Genomic DNA, 20183 nt, shown 5'->3' on the forward strand with positions numbered 1-20183 from the left:
GTAAGTCATCCACAGCAAAAGAAGGAAATGAGGAGTTTAGTTAGGGCATTTGGACGTTCATCTCCAATTGAAGCTAAGGTCTTACATAGAGAAAGACGAAGAAATATAAATTTGTAATACGTATGTACCTTAGCTTCCTTCAAGAACTAAGAGGGTCAGAATTCATGTCAGGATCGAGAATCGAATAACCTGCAGGTGGTTTAGATGCCGTCTTTCAATCCTTCGAAATAAATCGTCTGAATTTGTAAAAGTAGCAGCGACAGGAAAACCCCAAACCCTAACCCTAAGCATTAGATCGTTTGAAAGAAGAGCATAATTAACAAGTGCAATAGGATGGATCGTTCTGCACGAAGAATACAATGTCAAAACGTCAGAAATATAAATGTGTAACAATACGGATATGTACATCAGTACGTGATGGTAGAATTAGGATGGAGTGAATGTATGTGGTCTCACGAGAGTACCTGAAATTAACATCGGATCCTGAAGAATTAACCTGACGTCTAGAAATTAACAAGATCGAGCTTTTTTCTGAACAGAACCGCAGTTGTATTTCACATTTTCACAACTGATCCAAACTGAACAAATCATACCAATTCTATGCGCCTTGATTTGAGGACATTTGTTACGGTCCAATATTAATTATATTGTTTTGGACCTCTCTCCAGTTTGGCCCCGAGGTGATTCTTCAAAAATATGCGTCTGCAAATTTAATTAGCAGCTGCTTTTAAAGTTAAATTTTACGGCTTTCATAATCTACATAAATGCAACTTTTGAGTTCGTGAACTTAGGAAATAAGATGATTTACCAAACACCTTAATCAGATTATTTGAGAATTTAAGCTCATAATCTATACAAAACTTGGGTCAACTCAGTCTTTGACAAAAAAAAAGAGTCTTATATAGCTGATGTCGTTTTGTTTCATTGAATGTTGTCGTTTTGTTTATCAGATAGGAAGCTACTAGCTACTTTGAGTCCATTTACTTTGATGCGAGCGAATGAAAGAAGGGGAACCCTTGTCTCGTGGAATATCAAAACTGCTCCTCTACACAAGTAGTGGTGAAAATGACTCGAGTTGAGCCGAATATTAGGTTGGTCATATTTGGCTTGTTTTCATTCGATTGAGTTCGAGCTAGGCTAAATTTTGAATTTTGTTTTTCATATTCAAGCTTAGCTCGGTTTGAAAAAGCTCGAGCTAGGCTTGGGTCGGCTAATTTTATTAGACGAGGTCGAACTGAAATTGAGCCGGCTTGAATCATATAAAATTAAAATTTAAAATTAAGAAATTAAAAAGAAAATTTAAAATCTGATGTCATCGCATCACATAAAATCCATTTTATTTGTAATAAACTAAAAATAACAAATCAAACTTGTTATTGAATTTAAAGTCATTAACTAATCATTCTAGAAGAAGCATTTCAGCTCTTTCGAACTAATATTATATTTTTAATATTATTTATCATATAAAACTTTATATAAATTACTATAAAAGTTACTAAGTCAATTTTAATTAAGAAACGAGCCGAGCTTTTAACGAACTCGAGTTAGCTCACGAGCTAAATGAGTCGAAATAGCATAATACTTGTTGTTCAAGCTCGGCTCATTTTTAAGGTCGGGTATAATATTGCGCTCAAGCTCAGCTCATTTAACTTTACAAGCTCGAGCCAAATTGGTTAAAAAGCGAGCCGAACACGAGTTGAACATGAGTGGCTCAAGCCTACTTATAGCCAATCCACAAGAACTTGTTAAGCATTCTATTATTTTCCAGAAAATCACATATATATATATATATATATCTTCTATTAAAATAAAACTAGAAGAAAAGTTAGATGGTTAAATTTTTAAAATACCCATAGTGCCCCTAGTTTATTAAACTTCGAATTTAGCTAAATAAGATTTTGAGGGATATAATTGTAACTTTTTAAATAAAAGGCAAAACAAAAGAAATTTTTTTACAGAGGAGATGGAGAAATAAAAGAGACGGTTGCGCCCACAATCGCTCTAAATTTCCTGGACACGAGACAGTTGATGGATACATTCAATTGCCGGATCTGTGAAAACAGAGTGAAAACAGAAAGGAAACTATAACATAGCATAGTACAATCCAAAAGGAGGAGAAAATTGTCAGATGAGGTAATTGCACCAATTTTTTTTCGTGTTTCAAGTTTCCGGATCAAAGCAGGAAATTTGCTTTGATCTTCGGGTAATTTCACTTTGCATTAATGGTTTGGGTAAATTTGATTCTGTTGTTTCTGTGTTTCTTTCGCCAATGTTCTTCAATGTTTTTTTCTTTCACTCTTTTATGGTTCATGCTTCCCGAAAACAATAAGATAACAAAGTAACTTTAATAAGTTTTGTTTAAAGGTTTGTGAATGGATAGTTTTCTGGCGTAATTTGTTTAGCTTTTGGTGTTCAATCCAATTATAGAGTTTTTGTTGCTCTGTTTTGACTGAATTTGAGTTTCACTTTTGCAGTTTGAGTTCAAATGGTTCACTTGAATAGTTGGTTCGTACAAGGCTGCAAATATTCCTTAAGTCCCCACTTCAATCGCCATTAATTGTTGCCAGTAAGTCCAGGTTTGGTCCGTTTGGATTATGGCAGCACCCATTGCATACTTGCTTAGAAGGGGTAATAATTGCTTACTTGAGCACGGTCTTTCCGCACACTCAAAGTACGGGCATGAAGTGAATTTTGTGTTAATTCTCTATGGAGATTTTATTAATAATTGCAATGTAATATTGTTCCTCATAACAAAGTAATAGAAGGGGTAATAATTGCTTACTTGAGCACGGTCTTTCCGCACACTCAAAGTACGGGCATGAAGTGAATTTTGTGTTAATTCTCGATGGAGGTTTTATTAATAATTGCAATGTAATATTGTTCCTCATAACAAAGTAAATGAAGAAGAAACTATATGCACACGCATGAGCGCAGCCCTTCTGCACGTGCATCGCACTGACATGAAAGCTAGTATATATAGAGGGAGCTTCTATTCATATATATATAGGAAGTTTCTATTCATACTTCAAAAATAATATTTGGAGTGGTAATTAGACATCTAATTTACATTGACAAACAATTAAACTGCTATTTAGACTTCTTTAATTTCTTTAAAATGCTTATAGTCCAATAAAATCAATAAAACTCTATTAAATACTTTAATAAATCATTCAATTGATTCAAACCTATTATAAATCTATCGAGTATCTCGAGCTAATTTTTTTAGAATCACAGTATACGTATAATTAGCAAATAAAATTTATCTATAATTTGTAACAATAAAATACATTCAAACGGACAAATCACAATAAATTGGAATAATAAAACAACTAAAAAAACATCTATAAAGTGAGAACAATATTTTTGTTTAGATGCATGTTAATTATCATAGTTTAGTTAGATGAGGGACGAGTCCGTTTGAATTATTACGGTAAGAAAAAAAATTGAGAGATCAAATATATGGTATTAAGATTTTTTTCTTGTTTATTCTTATATTTGTATGTATTGGTAATTCACATCAGTTGACAAAATCAATACTACTTTGAAAAAATGAAGTTTAAGTGCTATTTTAGGAGGTATGAATATATACTCCTATAAATATATTATCAACATCTAATTAATATATCTATAGTACTATAAAGTGAGCATTCAGAATTTCATCAAATTATAAACTTCTAGATCTGTCCTTATATCACAAACTCTTACAAATAAACAACCAGAGATATGATGGTAAAAAATAGAAAATAAAAAAAGATTAAATTTTATCTATTTTGCACCCACTAATCAGTAACACCTATTTTTCCACTACCTATTTTTCCACTCCCACACCATCATAACAGAAGATGACTTTCAATATATAAAGTTCTTGAACATAGTAGACTAAGGTACTAGTATTACACAGAAAAAAAAACAAAAACTAGAAATTTACGGTAGCCATAGCCTAAGAACACATAAGAGAGACAAAAAAAAAAACAGGTACTTCAAAGAGGTCAAAGTTAAGAGTTCATGAAGTCTGTGACACATAAACATTGTACTCGACAATAGCGTCTCTTGTATTAGCATCAAACCAAACCGTATGAGCTAAAACATAGCCACGAGCAAACCGGAATAATCCGGTACCTCCAACAATCGGCATCTCCCTCACATCGTTTAGGACTGGATTCCTCCCAAGAATGCTAAGGCTGCTCCCCTTGTAGTTACCCTCCACAAACACAAAATTCATGACCATAAGAAATGCAGTTTCCTGTTGTGCCGCCACTGAGTAAAACCCTTGTGCTCGTCCGATGATCTTCGACGTGGGATCTTGCTTTTCAGTGAGTGCATCATCAATCATCAAGGTGGTACCGAAGCTGGAATTGTTTGGCGAACCAATAATTCTGACAGCAGTTGGAGTTTTGCCACTAAGAATGTCATGGAAGAAGAAATGGAGGTGGCTCGTTTCTGCTTTCTTTTGATCTGCCTTGAAGAATTGCCTAATTAGAACTCCATCAATGGAAAAGAAAAGGGTGGAGAAAATTGTGAAGAGAGTGAAGAATTGAAAAGAAGACATGATATATGGGTGGGTGAGAAATGGCATATTGAAGCAAATTTATTTGTAGTCATTTTAAAGGATTGGAAAGTGGCGAGGGGGGTAAAAGTAAAAAACAAAAAGATGGTTTTACATCACAATGCGATGGGTTGATTCATTTTCAATCAAACACTGGTTTTGTGTTAAAGCATAGCTTATTTAACCAATTTTCTGTTAGTGTTTCGCTTTCATCTTTTTGAAGCAAGAACAATGTCCAATCTCAAGTGCATCTTTTTCTTTAGTTAAAAAAATGTGCTCCGGGCTTATCTCTAATTTTCTCTTTATTTTTCAATGGCCCCATGGCCAGCCAAAAGCCTAGAAATGTGTATCAAATCCACCTACATCGATCATATAGGTTGAGATGACTTTCATATTTTCTCTTCGATCGTGGCTAAGGCTTGAATATGGGGATAACTTGTCATCGTCTCCATGATGAAAGAGATCTGCTGGCCGAAACATAGTCTTCTTCTCTGTAATAGGTATAGTCGTATAGACGATCAACAACCACATCCTCTTCTTTTATGATTTAACTTTTATTGGCATTAGTTGATGAGTTGTTTCAACTTTCAACTACCAATTATAAACGGCCCTATATATATGGTTGCTTCTCAACTTTTCTTCATGTGGTTAAAGCTTGAACATCATATACAGATATATAATTTTGAAAACAATGGCCAACATGATGATTAGTTTGATTTGAAAAATATATATAGTTTGAATATTTTGAAGTAAAATTTTATGTGCAACTTAAGCTAACGTTCCGTATGATAATAGAGAAATTTTTAGTGCTTACAGAAGTACCACATAAGAATGCATAGTGGTCATCCCTTCTAATCATGTTCTCATAATTCACAACTTCAAGAATGATGATAATTCAACTTCAACAAGGAAAGAAATGTATAGTTTGAGATAGAAGGATCCAAAGCTAGTATTAGCAAAGACAAACCAGAAATCAAGACAAACACGGCACCAAGGTGAGACGTGAAATTACCCGATCCCATTTTGACCTATCAAATCGTCTTGCGTCATGGCTACCATTGTTAAATATGCTCTAAGGACTTGATAGAAAAAGAAATACAACACATGTACCACCAATTATAATTGAAACCATGAAATACGTACTGTATATCCAAGTTTATTTTGAAATGAAGTTCATGACATTTTGATTGAATGTCCCAAACAATTTCTCAAAAAGACATTAGAATTTGTTAAATCTTTAACCACGTACGCCACGAAATTTGTGTCACTTAATAATTTTTATGTAATGCAAACTGTATAGAATACTGGCAAACACGAAAAGCATGCTCCAAATAAAACCCTAAACCCATCGGTTAAAGGTCGATCACAAGAAAAAACTTGTTGAGGATGGACGCTGTTTCAATGATCGGGAATAGCGTTGGAGACATTCATGACAAGTTTGATAAACTTTGCTGCTGTTTACCTTTGAAATATATTTTCCGCCCAAGTTTGCACTGGAAAGTCGACAAGTACAAACCTTGATTGGTCGATACAAGACGGCTTGATTAGCTGTCAACAATGGTCTAAATAGCGTTTATTGAGATCGTATCGGTTGGGAGAAAAAAAGATATATCATGGATATATCAGAATATATCGGATTTATCAAATTTGCTTATTTTTAATTAAATTTAATATACTTCAAAATATACCAAATTAACTTGAGAAATTAATACTTATACTTCAAATTGTACCAATTAAACTTAAGAAAAAAATATTTGATTGTTTTTTTTAAGAAACAACGATATATTAAGAACGAAAAGATTACATAGAGTTGAGAAGAACCTCAACGTCGGGAGGGGAACCTCCAAACCAACTATAAGTAACACCACTCCTTATGGCTAACCCGTCAGCCCTATGAGCAACCACATTAGACTCTCTGTAAACATGATGAAAATAACAAGAGGGAATGTCATCCAAACTATCACAAATATCAACAACGATAACCCCAAAAGCAGAGACATCCATCAATAGGCTCTGAGTAGCCCGAACCAACTTAAGGCAATCCGACTCAAAAATAACAAGAGACAAACCTCTCTCCACAACAAAGGAACAAGCTAGCCTTCCTACTAAAGCCTCCACAACCTCAGGGCACGTAACATGGTCCACCCGACAACTAATTCCTCCCACTATAGCAGCAGTAGAGTCATGAAAAACACTCCTATACCTCCCTATTGTCGCCCAACATCAAAGGCATCATCAAAACTACCTTTCAGCCACCCAGCCGTGGGAGGCGTCCAAGGCTGCCTAACAAGGCCTCTCTTCACCTTCTTCACACGAGCACATACGATGAGCATACGTACGAGCCTGAAAGCCTCATCATTACAAAAGTAGCATCCATTCGGAACAAACACCCTCTTAGATCTCAAAGCAGAAATAGTAGTAAGATCGAGGAACAAACTTTCCATAAATAAACTTTAATCTTACCCGGGACTGCAGAAAACCATGTCTTCTTCCAGAAATCTATCGTCTCACTAGTTGTCAACCCAGACACATCTCCATGAACCAACCTCTGAGCAACTTGGTAAGCAAACTTGGTCGTAAAATGACCCTTATTATCAAATGTCAAATCAAATGATCACCAGAACCTCGCTGACTAATTGAAATCTCCAAAATCAACTGCACATCCTCAGGAAGAAAATGTTCCTCCAACATAACCTGGTTCCAACCCCTGCTATCTGTGATGAAATACTCACCAACCCACACCTGCTATCCATCCTCCCCAGAGGCCGAAAGTCCCACGGTCTAGGGAGCCAATGAGCCTCCCATGTGTCCAAACTAGCCCCATCTCCTATCTACCTACGGGTTCCACGAATCAACAAATCATGAGCTTCAAAAATATCCTTCCAACAAGCCGCAACATTAATTGCCTTGGTTGCATTCCAGAAATCACACTGAGGAAAATACCGAGCCTTAAACAAGCAACTGATCAGAGAGGAAGGATGTTGCACTACTCTCCAACCCTGCTTAGCTAGAAGAGCCAAATTATGAGCATTAGATCCCAAAACCCCATACCTCCCTCCTCCTTCGGACGACATAACTTCTCCCAAGACATCCAATGAATTTTCCGATCTCCTGATTTACTGCCCCACCAGAACCTGGCACACATCTGATGCAAAGTATGACAAAACGATTTAGGAAGTAAAAAATAACTCATAGCATAAGATGGGAGGGCTTGTCCTACCACCCGAATGAGGATATCCTTCCCAGCACCACTAAGAATCTTCCCATGCCAACCTTCGAGCTTTAGTCTCAACTGATCCTTAATAAAAGAAAAGGTCTCTCTTCTGTTACGCCCTACCACTGTAGGGAGCCCCAAATACTTCTCATGTTTATCCACAATCTCCACCCCCAATATATTGGCCATAACCAGCTGATCTGACTCGGAAACTCCCTTTCTAAACACAATACTACTTTTAGCATAATTAATTTTTTTACTAGAAGCAGCCTCATAAACACCCAGAACTGACTGAATAGCAAGACACTCGTCCATAGTCGCCTGGCCAAATAACAAGCTATCATCTGCAAACAAAAGATGGTTAATCACTGGGGCACCCGTACAAACTGTAACACCTCAAAGAATACCAAGCTTTGTTTGCCTAACTAACAAAGCAGAAAACACCTTAGCACATAACACAAAGATAAGGTGACAAGGGATCCCCCCGCCACAACCCACGGGTAGGCTACACCGAGCCACATGGTTTACCTCCCACCAAAAATGAATACCGTACTGTCGTTACACATTGCATAATTAACCTCACCCTTTGATCAACAAAACCCAAACGGCGCAAAACCGCCTCTAAAAAACACTATTCCATATGATCATAAGCTTTACTCATGTCAAGCTTGAGAGACATAACTGTATCAGTGGCCGCCGTATAAATATAATGAGACACTTCATTAGGTATCAATGAGTTATCAGTAATCAGCCGACCCGGAATGAAAGCACTTAAAAAAGGTGAAATAATCCTCGCAATGAAAGCACTTAAAAAAGGTGAAATAATCCTCGCCAAATGCTTTTTCAGCCTATTTGTAATCACCTGTGAACAAATTTTGTATATCATATTGCATAGAGAAATATGACGTAAATCAGAAACCAACTTAAGAGAGTGTACTTTCAAAATAAGACAAACATGGGTAAAATTAACCCCTTTTAACAATGAACCAGACGTCAGAAACGATCTTACGGGAACACAAATATCACTCCCAATGGTCTCCCAGTTTTTCTGAAATAATTCTGGAGACATACCGTTGAGTCTAGGGTCCTTTGTCGGATACAACTGAAACAACGTTGCCCTAATCTCCCCATCCGTGTACTCAGCACATAACTCCTCATTCATCAACTCTGTCACCTTAGGCTCAATCAACAAAACAATTGCATGCATACTATCCACATCTATGGAAGCAATACGGAAAATACCAGAGAAATACTCAAGCACCACATGTTCCATACTTGCCAGGGAAGATTTCCACACACCCTGATCATCAAACAAACTCGACAAACAGTTCTTAGCTCTCCGATTAGAAGCCTGACGATGAAATAACTTTGTATTATGATCCCCATCAGTCAACCAAGTGATTTTTAGTTGTTGCTTCCAATACAACCTCTCATCCTCCAACAAACTCTCAAACTCTCCTATACTCAGTGAGCAACTGTGGAGACATCGACAACCCTAGCATATGTTGAAGCCGCCCACGCAACAAACCAATCTCCCGGGGTCTATTACCAAACGTAACATGCTGCCAATTATTCAACAGCATCTATGTATTAGTTATACGTTGAACAACGCGTAGACCATAATCTATCGACTGAGCCCACCCTTGCTTAACTATTTCCTTACACTAATCATGTTGTGTCCAGAACGATTCAAACTTAAACCGTCTTTTTGCCGTACCCTAGCCGTTGGTTCATCACCATAAACACCTAACAGGAGAGGGATATAGTCTCCATGAATGGGAGGCAGATGCAACACCCTTGTTGTAGGGAAAAGATCAAGCCAAGCCGGCGTTGCCACTGCCTTGTCCAACCTGCACCAAACACCCCCACATTTCCAAGTGAACGACGCACCGAATAACCCCAAATCAATAAGCTTTGCCGCATCTAATGCCTCTTGGAACCGCTGCAAGCGAGATCACACCCTCGGTACTCCGCCCTCCTTCTCTTCATCATAAACAATCTCATTAAAGTCCCCAATTACCACCCACGGCAGTCCAGAGACTTCTCTCAGCCAGCTCAAGACCGCCCACGATGCCCACTGCTCAGAGGCGTCGATTTGCAGTAAAAACTAATGAAACGCCACCGGATCTGCGAGCCATCCACTGCAAACACCTCAACATCCACATAGTTCTTTGACTTAGACAAGAAACGCACGTCTAAACCCTCCTTCTAGAACAGAGCAACCCCACCAAATTGGCTGGAGCTATATAAAGTTTCACAGTTTCGATATTCGGCATGTAGCAAGACCGAGTTCATCACCTCTCTCTCGTGAATTTTGGTTTCCTAGAGAAACACCAGCATCGGCCGATGCTGCTTAATCCACATGAGAAGACCCTCCATAGCCCTGTCATTGTTCAATCCTATGCAGTTCCATGAGATCACTTCCATCAGAATCCAAGAATTCAGAGTTGCCAAAACCCTAGACGATGCCCTAGCAGAGCAACGACGCAAGTTTTCTTAAGTGGTTTAATTTTAAACATATTTGACTGTTTGACAATGAAAATACATAAATAGTACTAACTTGATCTTGATCTTGATCGTTGAGAATCTACTATATATGTTTAACCTAATGTAGCTGATCAGCTATCTATCTATCAAAGTCTATTTTTCCTTATCATAAAGAATTGAATCAAAGAGCTCCGAGTTTTCGAGAGCGGCAAAACAAAACCTAGTTCTCAAGGTTTTGAGAAGCGGCGGCGGCAATCTCCGATCTCGTTTGCCGGAAAGGCGTTCCGGCGCGGCATTGGGAATGGGGTGGTGCTTCTCACTCCCGTGTTGTATCTGTTGTGGTGGATCATAATAGAAGGCCTCGTCGCTTCTAGGACACATCTATTGCGGCGGCAGTTCTTGGCAACAACTAGTTCTCAAAGCCGGAGCAGATCGGTCTCTTTTCCATTTGGATTTTGAGGCGGCAGCTTGGGTTTTCAAGCAGCGAGAGGTGGCGGCTTGGGCTTTCATGGAGTTGTTGTTTCTCACCTTCTAATTTGGTGATCATGGTGGCATGGTGGGACGAAGGTTAGCCACCGGAGATGGAGTAGATCGATGGGAGGTTGAATGTGTCTCCGTTGATGTTTAAGGCATGTCACGTCCCCAAATATGAGACCACTATTATATGGAAATATGGTTTCCGAATTAGAGGTGTGACCTTAAAACCAATAAAATTTCCTTAATAAAATCGACATAAAAATATGTCTGAATAATATTTTTATTAGGAAACAAAATGAGATTGTAGTTGTTTGATACTAGTAAAAGAAAAGATTGAAAAAGAAAAAAATGTAGTATAAACCAACATTCGAGTTCAATATTAGGAGATGGAAATTGTACATTTTGAGCAGCGTTGTCAATTTTGTTGTCTTTAGCATGTGAGAATGTCAAACTGATGAACAGTGAGAACTGAACTTTAGATGATGACAGTCAGCATCATATTGCCGTATTTTTTCTATTTAAATTCACAGCGCCTATTTTGACATAGAAGATAAAATGCATCTTACAAGCAATCAATAAAATTGTGGCATGTATGACATTGTTGCCAAGTTGCTAACATGAAATAAATGGAGAACAAAGCAATCATTCTTCAGTAATAGTACAATGTGTCTGGGAGATGAGAACCCCTTACAACAGCAAAAGATTGCTGGAATTAGAACCTATAATCACACCACTCAGTTTAAATTTTCAGATGATTCAGTCAATTTTACAATTATCAATCAATCAAAAATCTGAGCGAGTGATCCCCACCAAGAGCAACAATACGCGCTACTAACATCATCATCTTTGAGAAATTTAGAAAAAAAAAAACCCTTTTTTTGGTATTCAAATTGATTTATAACAATGTTTTCTCAAACAAATGAATAATAACCATAACGAGGGATGAAAAGTCTTGAATATCCTTGTTCAATTACTAAATGCAAAAATCAACCTTACGAATGAAACAAGGGTTCATTGATCAAATTTCCTATACCTCATTTTATTTGCTTTTCTGCCACTGGGCTGGGCTGGTGGGCTTTGCTGGTTTGAATTATGTGGCTGCAAGTGCGTCGTTTATTTCTGTTTAATTGGCTTCGGTAGAAACTCAGGGGGAGCTGTCGATGTCAAGAGAGAGACATAGGGAGAGAGTACCGACTTCTTTAATGGAGAACTGAGAGGAGGTGAGAGAGACTTCGTTTGTTGTTGGATCGATTTGTTTTCTCCTAGCTCAGTGTGGAATCGATTTTCGTCGGTCATCGGCACAGCAAGATTGGGTACACTTCTATTGCTTTGGTTAGTGGTGTTTCAGTTCCTTAGTTCTTCTTTTCTTCTTATGGATCGTTTCTGTAACAACATATTGGGTTGTGCTTTCATCATCACTGGAGGTAATTATGAGTTTCATCGTCACTTTGTTTCCCCTGCCTCAGATTGACACTTTTTGGATTGGTTATGAAATTGTCTGGGTATAATTGGGGTTTGTTGAATTCAAGTTTTTGAGCTTTCCAATTAGTGTTTGCTAAATTTCTGGGTGTAAGGGTCCTCTCTTTTTTCTGGGTGTTCTGTATTTTTTCTATTTTTGGTGGCTTGGTATGTATTGGTTCTCCCTGTGTTCATGAAGTTGTTTGTGTCATCATTCTTCTTTTATGAATCCATTTTGTGTATTGTCTTTTGAGTTTGGTCTGCTTAATGATTTGATAATGTTGGTGGCTTATGTGGTCGCTCTGTGTGATGACCCTTCTTCAGTTTGATTCAATCACGTTGGTGGCTTATGAAGTTGTTAGTTTGATTTGAAAGTAATCATAACAAAACCTCAGAGGATATACTTTTTAACAGTAGCATTGGATATGCAATGCAAGCATATTTAATTTTCTTGCTATTTTGTGCAGCTTCGCCTCTATCTCAAAAGTCCCAAATCAATTGGCCATCACAAAGAAGCAAACAATAATTCGGGCTTTTGTGTATCAGAGGTAAATGAACTTTAGAAATAAAGAAAATGCATTCATGCATTTTGGCATATGTTGTAGGCATAAAGAAGTGGCTGATGTAAAGCTCATATACATGAATACACCCTTGGCATCTGCAGTAAAAATGTTTACACCTTACTTATTGAGTGTTCTTACACGGAATAAAATAATGTGACAATTTGCTGGGGTGATTCAGGTTTTGGTATACATCCATTATAACTTTTCAAAAGATACAACTATATAGCTCAAAATAGATACACAAGTAAAGCTACAAACTTACTGGCAATTGACCAACTATTTAGAAAGACAGACATATATAAGGTTCCCTAATCTTTGATAACAATTTTGTTAATAAATGTTAAGGAAACATGAAGACTGATCGAGTTAGTAACGATCGAATATTAACAGTTCTCTTTTCTTTTTACTCATGCATTCTGAGTTCTGAATTTAATAGAATAACAAGTTTATCAAAGCCTCTTCTTTTCTGAATAAGTCTATGATGATTTCCAAAATACAGTGGCACCAAAGATTGGCAGTACAATGACAACACTATAAGCTGGTCATTATTAAACACCATTAGGTGGACACCTCCTTTTTTTTTTTTTGGAAGTGTCTTTGGTCTGTCAGTTATACTTCAATGTTTTCTAAACAAATTATGAAAAAAAGGTGCAGTTTGTTTGCCTGTGTACGTTGTTGCAGCCAGTCCTTACTTCTAGACTTCGGTAATATAGTTAGCTTGCCCTTTTCATTTCCCTGTGTGTTTGTTTGGTTTTTGGGGGTCGGTGATTGGACTGTTAAATTTTTCAAGTTATATGGTTTTTTGTGTTCCATAGGTTCTGTGTCTCCTGCAATACAACGGATTTAGAAATACTAAATTTTAGGGAAGATACATGAGTCTCGCATTTATTGTCTTGAAATAGTAATTGAAGAAAAACTATTATTTTATTTAGTAGATTCATTTCATTCCCCAAGCATCTACTCATTACCTGAAAATAAGATTGTGTAGCATCATGAGTAACATAAACCCAGTAAGTACACAGTACATTCTTATAATAATTTGGCTAATGAGAAATTCAAATATGAACAACCAAGTAAAATGTACCAAGAATCAGGTGTATTTGGTCACACAAATTCTTACTTATGCATATAGATATACATATCATCATCAATATATTCAATCAATTGTGTGAATTTTCAAGAAAACTGGTAATTAATCACAAAGTCACATGTTAGGGTTCACGTTTACCTAAAACACGGATAAGCCTCAACATATCGAGGCCAAAACCAAAATATGCATACTCAAGGTCAATTATCCTATGAGTAAAATAGTTCACCACCAAAGTATGTATACTCAAAGTCAATTCTCCAATGAGTATAATAGTGCACTATCTGTAGGGACTATGGCTCAAGACTAACTCACAAAGCACAAAATAATTTTACCAGTAATTCACTTAAGCACGGGGTAATACTAATCACCGGGCTTCACACCTCCAACTCAATAACGTCAATATAATATCACAAAGCTTAGTAATTAAGACAATATTTAAATACTAAAAAAATATAATCTTACACCAAGATATAAATACTTATCAATAACTCAATGTATGCATGAAATAAACGAGTTAATAAACTTGAAAGTAAATGTGCAATAAAGTAAATGTACTTTAAATTAAAAGTAATTAGACAATATTAGTTAGTAGTTAAATAATTAGTAGTCATTTCTCCCATAATAAGGAAAGACTTTGTCCAAAGTAGCAATTGTCCTTCAAATAATAGTGTTAAAGTCCGTCAATTTTCCGTATCGATAACTCAATCATTAAACGTCTAAATTAGGAAAGTGAGGAGTCTATATTCAAGGATTTTTCATAAGGAATCCAATAGGAGTCATACAGTTCAGTTCAAAGTCATTGAGTCCAAAAAGTTCAAACACAATAGCAGTGCAGAAACCGATCATCAAGTTATCATCTTAGATGTCTACGTATTCTACTTGTAACAAAAATTTCATCATTTCTTCTTAAACTTTCCAGATTAAAAATAGAGGTCTTAAACTTTACAAATTAAAGTTTGTGGAAAATGGTTAAGAAATTAGTGAGATATGAGTTTTTAAAGTCGTGAGTGCTACAAAAGATTTTCAGTGAGTTTATTAACTCTAACTTTAATTAGCCATAACTTCTCCATTTCTAAATATTTCTAAGTGATTCAAAAACCTAAATTGAAGTATTTTTCATGAGGAATTTAATGCTATTGTTACCTTGGACAAACTCAAATGTTATAAAATACGAAAATATAACTCTTACAAAAACATGGTCTTTCTATTTTATCCTTACCTATGAACTTTGATAAATCTTAAAAGACAAAAGATTATAAAGATGTAAAATATACTGACCTTCAAGTTTCAGAAGTGAAAAGAATATTTTGATGTGGATCCAAAGTTGGATTACTTTAGTAAGGAATGCACTTGTTTAAGAGAGAAATAGTGAAAAGTAGAATTTTAGCTTGAGGAACATTTGTTGATTGAGTTTTCTTTCAACTAAGGGAACTCTAGACTTGCATGATTTCTGATTTTGAAGTGTGAAGAAAACTTGAGGCAGCTCACAAATATAATTAGGCCAAGAAGGGACACAAATTTAATTCTCAACTGCCATTCTTGACTTAAGAAATCAAGAATTAATATTGAGTAATAGCCTAGCTAGTTATGGTGGTTGTTCACAAAGAAAAAAAATAGTGATGGGGTAAAACATAAAAAATCAACTAGGTTCAAAATGTATTAGCATAAAGATTATATATATATACAGTATTTATCCAGAGTGAACAGTCACTCTGAAATTACAGAGTAAAGTTCCAATTTTAGCATACTTTTCAGTCAAATTGTTTCATCACAAGTGATTTAATGTTTAGCTATGCTATTCAAGATTATCTCTGCTAAGTTTCATTCAATTTGACAATGGTTTGAGCTTTTAAAATTGAGATTTACATGAACGGTTTACGTTGAACAAATTTAATTCGTTTATTGATTTAATCTAATTTCAATACCTTAACGATAACCGAATTGGATGAAATTTTACAGAGATGATCTTGAATAACATACCTAAATATTGAATAACTTGTGATGAAAAAATTTGACCGAAAGTGTGCTAAAATTGGAACTTCACTCTGTAATTTAGAGTTAATGTTCACTCTGGATATGGACTATATATATATATATGTAGATTTGGGCCTAGTCCTGAGGCTGTCGTTACTTCGACCCTAGGGGTCTGGGTAATCTAGTCTACTTTTTTTGTTTTGAATAAATCAAGATGAAGCTTTAAAATAGTTTCAGAAGCCATCTTGATAATTTCGGTTTTTTTGTTACTTGTGGACTATTATTCCTAAGATTGTATTATTTTAGATGAAACTAGGTTTGACATTTGATATCTCATTATTGACGTAGTGTAATATTCTTATTTCATTTATGGACGTGAAGTCTCCAACTATTAAAAAAATCTATTTTTCTTTTCCAATTCTAACTTTCGTTTTGCTTTCTTGCTTTCTAGGGTTTAATCATTACACCCAGAAGCTCGATTCTGCTCCCATTTTTGATGTTGTGCTTGATAACATAAAAATGGAATGGCCGGAATCAGACAAGCACTGTCCAAACAACTTCTCGGCGACCTTTCCTTCATCACCTCCACACCCTTCGCCCGCCTCTTGGACGCCTGCATTCGCTCCAAGTCGGCGCGTGACGCGCGTCGCGTCCACGCCCGCATCCTTAAAACCCAGTTCTCCTCCGAGGTCTACATACACAACAGGCTCATCGATGCGTACGCTAAGTGCGGCTCCTTCGACGACGCACATAAGATGTTCGATAAAATGCCTGAGAGGAACACTTTCAGCTGGAACTGCATTATCACCGCATTGACCAGATTGGGTCGTGTTGATGAGGCTTTTATGCTTTTTAAGTCGATGCCGGAGCCGGACCAGTGCTCGTGGAACTCCATGGTTTCAGGGTTTGCGCAGCAGGGCCGGTATGAAGAAGCGTTGGAGTGTTTTGTGGGCATGCATGGGGAGGGTTTTGTTCTTAATGAGTACACGTTTGGTGGCGGACTTAGTGCTTGTGCGGGTTTGAGGGAGGCGAAAATGGGTGTGCAAATTCATGGGGTCATTGCTAAGTCTTGTTATGGTTCGGCAGTTTATATGGGGTCTGCACTTATTGATATGTACTCGAAATGTGGCAATGTTGGTTGTGCGCAGCGAGTTTTTGATTGCATGAGTGTGCGAAATGTGGTTTCCTGGAACAGTTTGGTTACTTGTTACGAGCAGAATGGTCCGATAAGTGAAGCCGTGGAAGTGTTTGTGAGGATGATGGAGTGTGGGTTCAAGCCGGACGAGTTGACTTTAGCGAGTGTGGTGAGTGCTTGTGCCAGCTTGTCCGCATTGAAAGAAGGTCGGCAAATACATTCCTGTGCGGTGAAATGTGATAAGTACAGGAATGATGTTGTGTTAAGCAATGCATTAGTTGACATGTATGCAAAATGTGAGAGGATTAATGATGCCAGGAGGGTTTTTGATGGGATGCCTGTTAGAAATGTGGTCTCTGAAACTTCAATGGTAAGTGGATATGCAAAGGCAGCAAGTGTAAAAGTTGCAAGATCAATATTTACAAAGATGAATGAGAAGAATATAGTCTCTTGGAATGCACTTATTGCAGGGTACTCACAGAATGGAGAGAATGAAGAGGCCCTAGGACTCTTTCTCCTCCTGAAGAGAGAGTCTGTTTGGCCCACCCACTACACATTTGCAGCTCTCCTCAATGCGTGTGCAACTCTTGTTGATCTGCAGCTTGGCAGGCAGGCTCATTCACACTTATTGAAGCATGGTCTTCAGTTCCAGGTTGGTGAAGAGCCTGATATATTTGTTGGAAATTCTCTAATAGATATGTACATGAAATGTGGGTCTATTGAAGATGGCTGTCGGGTGTTTAGAAACATGTTGGAAACGAATCAAGTCTCATGGAATGCTATGATTATGGGGCATGCACAAAATGGTCATGGGACTGAAGCTCTTGAAATATTTAGTAAAATGCTGGTATCAGGGGAGCAACCAGACCATATTACCATGATTGGTGTTCTATGTGCTTGTAGCCACGCAGGATTGGTTGAAGAAGGGAGAAAGTATTTTTACTCAATGAATGAAGAACACGGGGTGGTACCCTTGAAGGACCATTATACATGTATGGTTGATCTACTTGGTCGAGCTGGTTGCCTTGACGAAGCTAAGAATTTGATAGAGGTCATGCCAGTGAAACCTGATGCCGTTATATGGGGTTCTCTGCTTGCTGCTTGTAAAGTTCATCGTAACATTACCTTAGGGACATATGCAGCGGAGAAGCTATTAGCTATTGAACCTAGAAATTCAGGACCTTATGTTCTTCTCTCAAACATGTATGCTGAGCTTGGGAGATGGAGGGATGTTGTAAGAGTAAGGAAGCTGATGAGGCAACAGGGTGTTGTCAAGCAACCAGGTTGCAGTTGGATTGAAATACAGGGTCATCTTAATGTTTTCCTGGTGAAAGATAAAAGGCATTCTCAGAAGATGGAAATTTATTGTCTTTTGAAGCTGCTCACAGAACAAATGAAGAGACAAGGATATGTACAAGATGCTTGTGACTACGATTCTTATGAAGATCAGGCTGAATTGCAACTGACTTCCTTCTCCGAAATGGATATGTCGAAAGATGTAGCTGTTCTGTAATTTTATATACATCATTTACAAAAGGGACTCTCTTCTAACATTTTCCTCAACACCTACGTTCATTTTGGCAAACAAGAAATCAACTACCATTTTTCCATAAACAGTATTTCCTAATCATTTCTTCCCGCTCAATTTGAGGTATAACGCGCAACTGGCTTATTGTGGATCTGTTATTTAGTTGGTATGCAGTGCAATTGTTACAAATTAGAAGCAAATCAGCTCTCGTGGAACTAACAATTCCAGTCAATTATAAGAATCTTAGTCTACTTTCGCCTATATAAAAGAATGCTGCTACTTTGAATTCTTTTAGTTTTATTCATAAGTATTGATCTCCAACATCCAGGGACCCACGGCTTCTACATATCTCCATTACTGTCCATTCCGGTGGAGGACCTGGAGTGAGAGACGATCCCTCCATATCTGGTATTGCACATACCTTACATTAGTGGAAACTGCAAGACCCCCATTCTCATACTCCCTTCCAGGTACTACATGTTTGGCTCTTTTATATTCTCTTATGATTATTCTATAGCTATATTTCACACCCTGATGTTTAAAGCATCTGTACCCAGTCCAAATCATACTATAGACATCTGGGGCAACAATTTGGTAACAGTTTGAAACATGTAGCCCTACTCAGCAACAAATACAATATATTTATATCAAAAACATAAACATATATTGATATTACTTAAACGGTAAAAGAGTAGTACATCGATTAACTCAGCATGTCTTATTGTAACTAATAATATAAAAAATTTCGTGGAAATTTCCAAACAGGAGCAATTTCAGCACTTTGAAAGCATTCATGATTCATTTTCACACTGCTGTCGGTTTAAATAACAGTTCCTGGTTTTATGGCAGCAGTGTTTGGTGCCGGGCGGTATTGTTGTCTTTTTAGGAAGGCACTAGAGATATAGTTTGCTGCCATTAATTACATCATTTGGTATATTGTCAATGTTAGGGACCTCATTGCCTAATTATTCTAAAGATCACAAAGAAAAACGAATTAGTAACTTATGAAAATCAAGTCCTGAAGTTTTGATTGGGAATCCATTTATCAGATTAATATAACATGACTTTATGCTAAATTAATTTATTGTGTTGACCACACTGTGTAGTAGTGTTTTAGTGTGGAAATTATTGTTTACACCGAATGCATCATCAAAAGAAAATAACCTGAAAAAAAAAAAACGTTCACCCGAGTAATTTATTAGTGTATGTAAATTTAATTTAACAAAAGAAACTCACTTTCAGCTGCAAGGAAGATGATCATGAAGACCGCGCAAGAAAGCACAAATAAGATCTTGAAGAAGTTGATTAGATGCATAATTTTCTTTGTTTTTCTTACTCACACTGATGTTTGAGTCTTTGGGAGTATGTTGATTCGAAAATGACATTACCAATCTTTTATATCAATTCTTCAGCCAATGTATTGAGAAATAAGTATAAATGGGAAAGGGCGATAAAAGTTTCTGCAATATTAGATATGTTTTTCTACTGGGTCAACTATTCAATTTATAAATCGTAATATTTTTCCGTTATGCAAGATTTTAATTCTTTTTCAGTTTTATATATTTAGTAAACACCCTTTGTTTGTCATTTGTGGTCAACCAAATATTGATGAGGTCTCCAATGACCTCTTTAGTGAGTAGTGACCCGTATAATGAGAACGTCATTAAGTAAGTTACCGACTAATACCTCAGCCATTGCAACTAAACAGCAC

General features: G+C 36.9%; 2 protein-coding genes across 5 annotated transcripts; one reads left to right on the top strand and one right to left on the bottom strand.

The window, feature by feature from the left end:
* Window positions 1-4003: 4003 nt before the first annotated feature.
* LOC126803074 (dirigent protein 22-like) lies at window positions 4004-4549 on the bottom strand. Its single transcript, XM_050530823.1, has one exon. The coding sequence runs from the start codon at window positions 4547-4549 to the stop codon at window positions 4004-4006; it is 546 nt and encodes a 181-aa protein (XP_050386780.1).
* Window positions 4550-11885: 7336 nt separating this feature from the next.
* Window positions 11886-18545, top strand: LOC126803328 (pentatricopeptide repeat-containing protein At2g13600). 4 transcript variants are annotated; one of them, XM_050531119.1, is made up of 3 exons: window positions 11886-12056; window positions 12650-12730; window positions 16261-18545. In XM_050531119.1, exon 3 carries the CDS (start codon window positions 16334-16336, stop codon window positions 18455-18457), a length of 2124 nt encoding a protein of 707 aa, XP_050387076.1. In that variant the 5' UTR covers window positions 11886-12056; window positions 12650-12730; window positions 16261-16333; the 3' UTR covers window positions 18458-18545. The 4 variants fall into 4 exon arrangements, 3 of the variants coding, with proteins under 3 accessions (XP_050387076.1, XP_050387075.1, XP_050387074.1); XM_050531118.1 differs by having other exon boundaries at window positions 11886-12037; XR_007673107.1 differs by lacking the exon at window positions 16261-18545 and adding an exon at window positions 13561-13572 and having other exon boundaries at window positions 12042-12148.
* Window positions 18546-20183: the final 1638 nt, after the last annotated feature.

Source organism: Argentina anserina, chromosome 7 (assembly GCF_933775445.1).
Source record: "Argentina anserina chromosome 7, drPotAnse1.1, whole genome shotgun sequence".
In the NCBI taxonomy this organism is placed as follows: domain Eukaryota; kingdom Viridiplantae; phylum Streptophyta; class Magnoliopsida; order Rosales; family Rosaceae; genus Argentina; species Argentina anserina.

Bases quoted from the DNA above. Each gene is read 5' to 3' on its own strand.
- LOC126803074 (XM_050530823.1), bottom strand. From the start codon at position 4,549: ATGTCTTCTTTTCAATTCTTCACTCTCTTCACAATTTTCTCCACCCTT.
- LOC126803328 (XM_050531119.1), top strand. From the start codon at position 16,334: ATGGCCGGAATCAGACAAGCACTGTCCAAACAACTTCTCGGCGACCTT.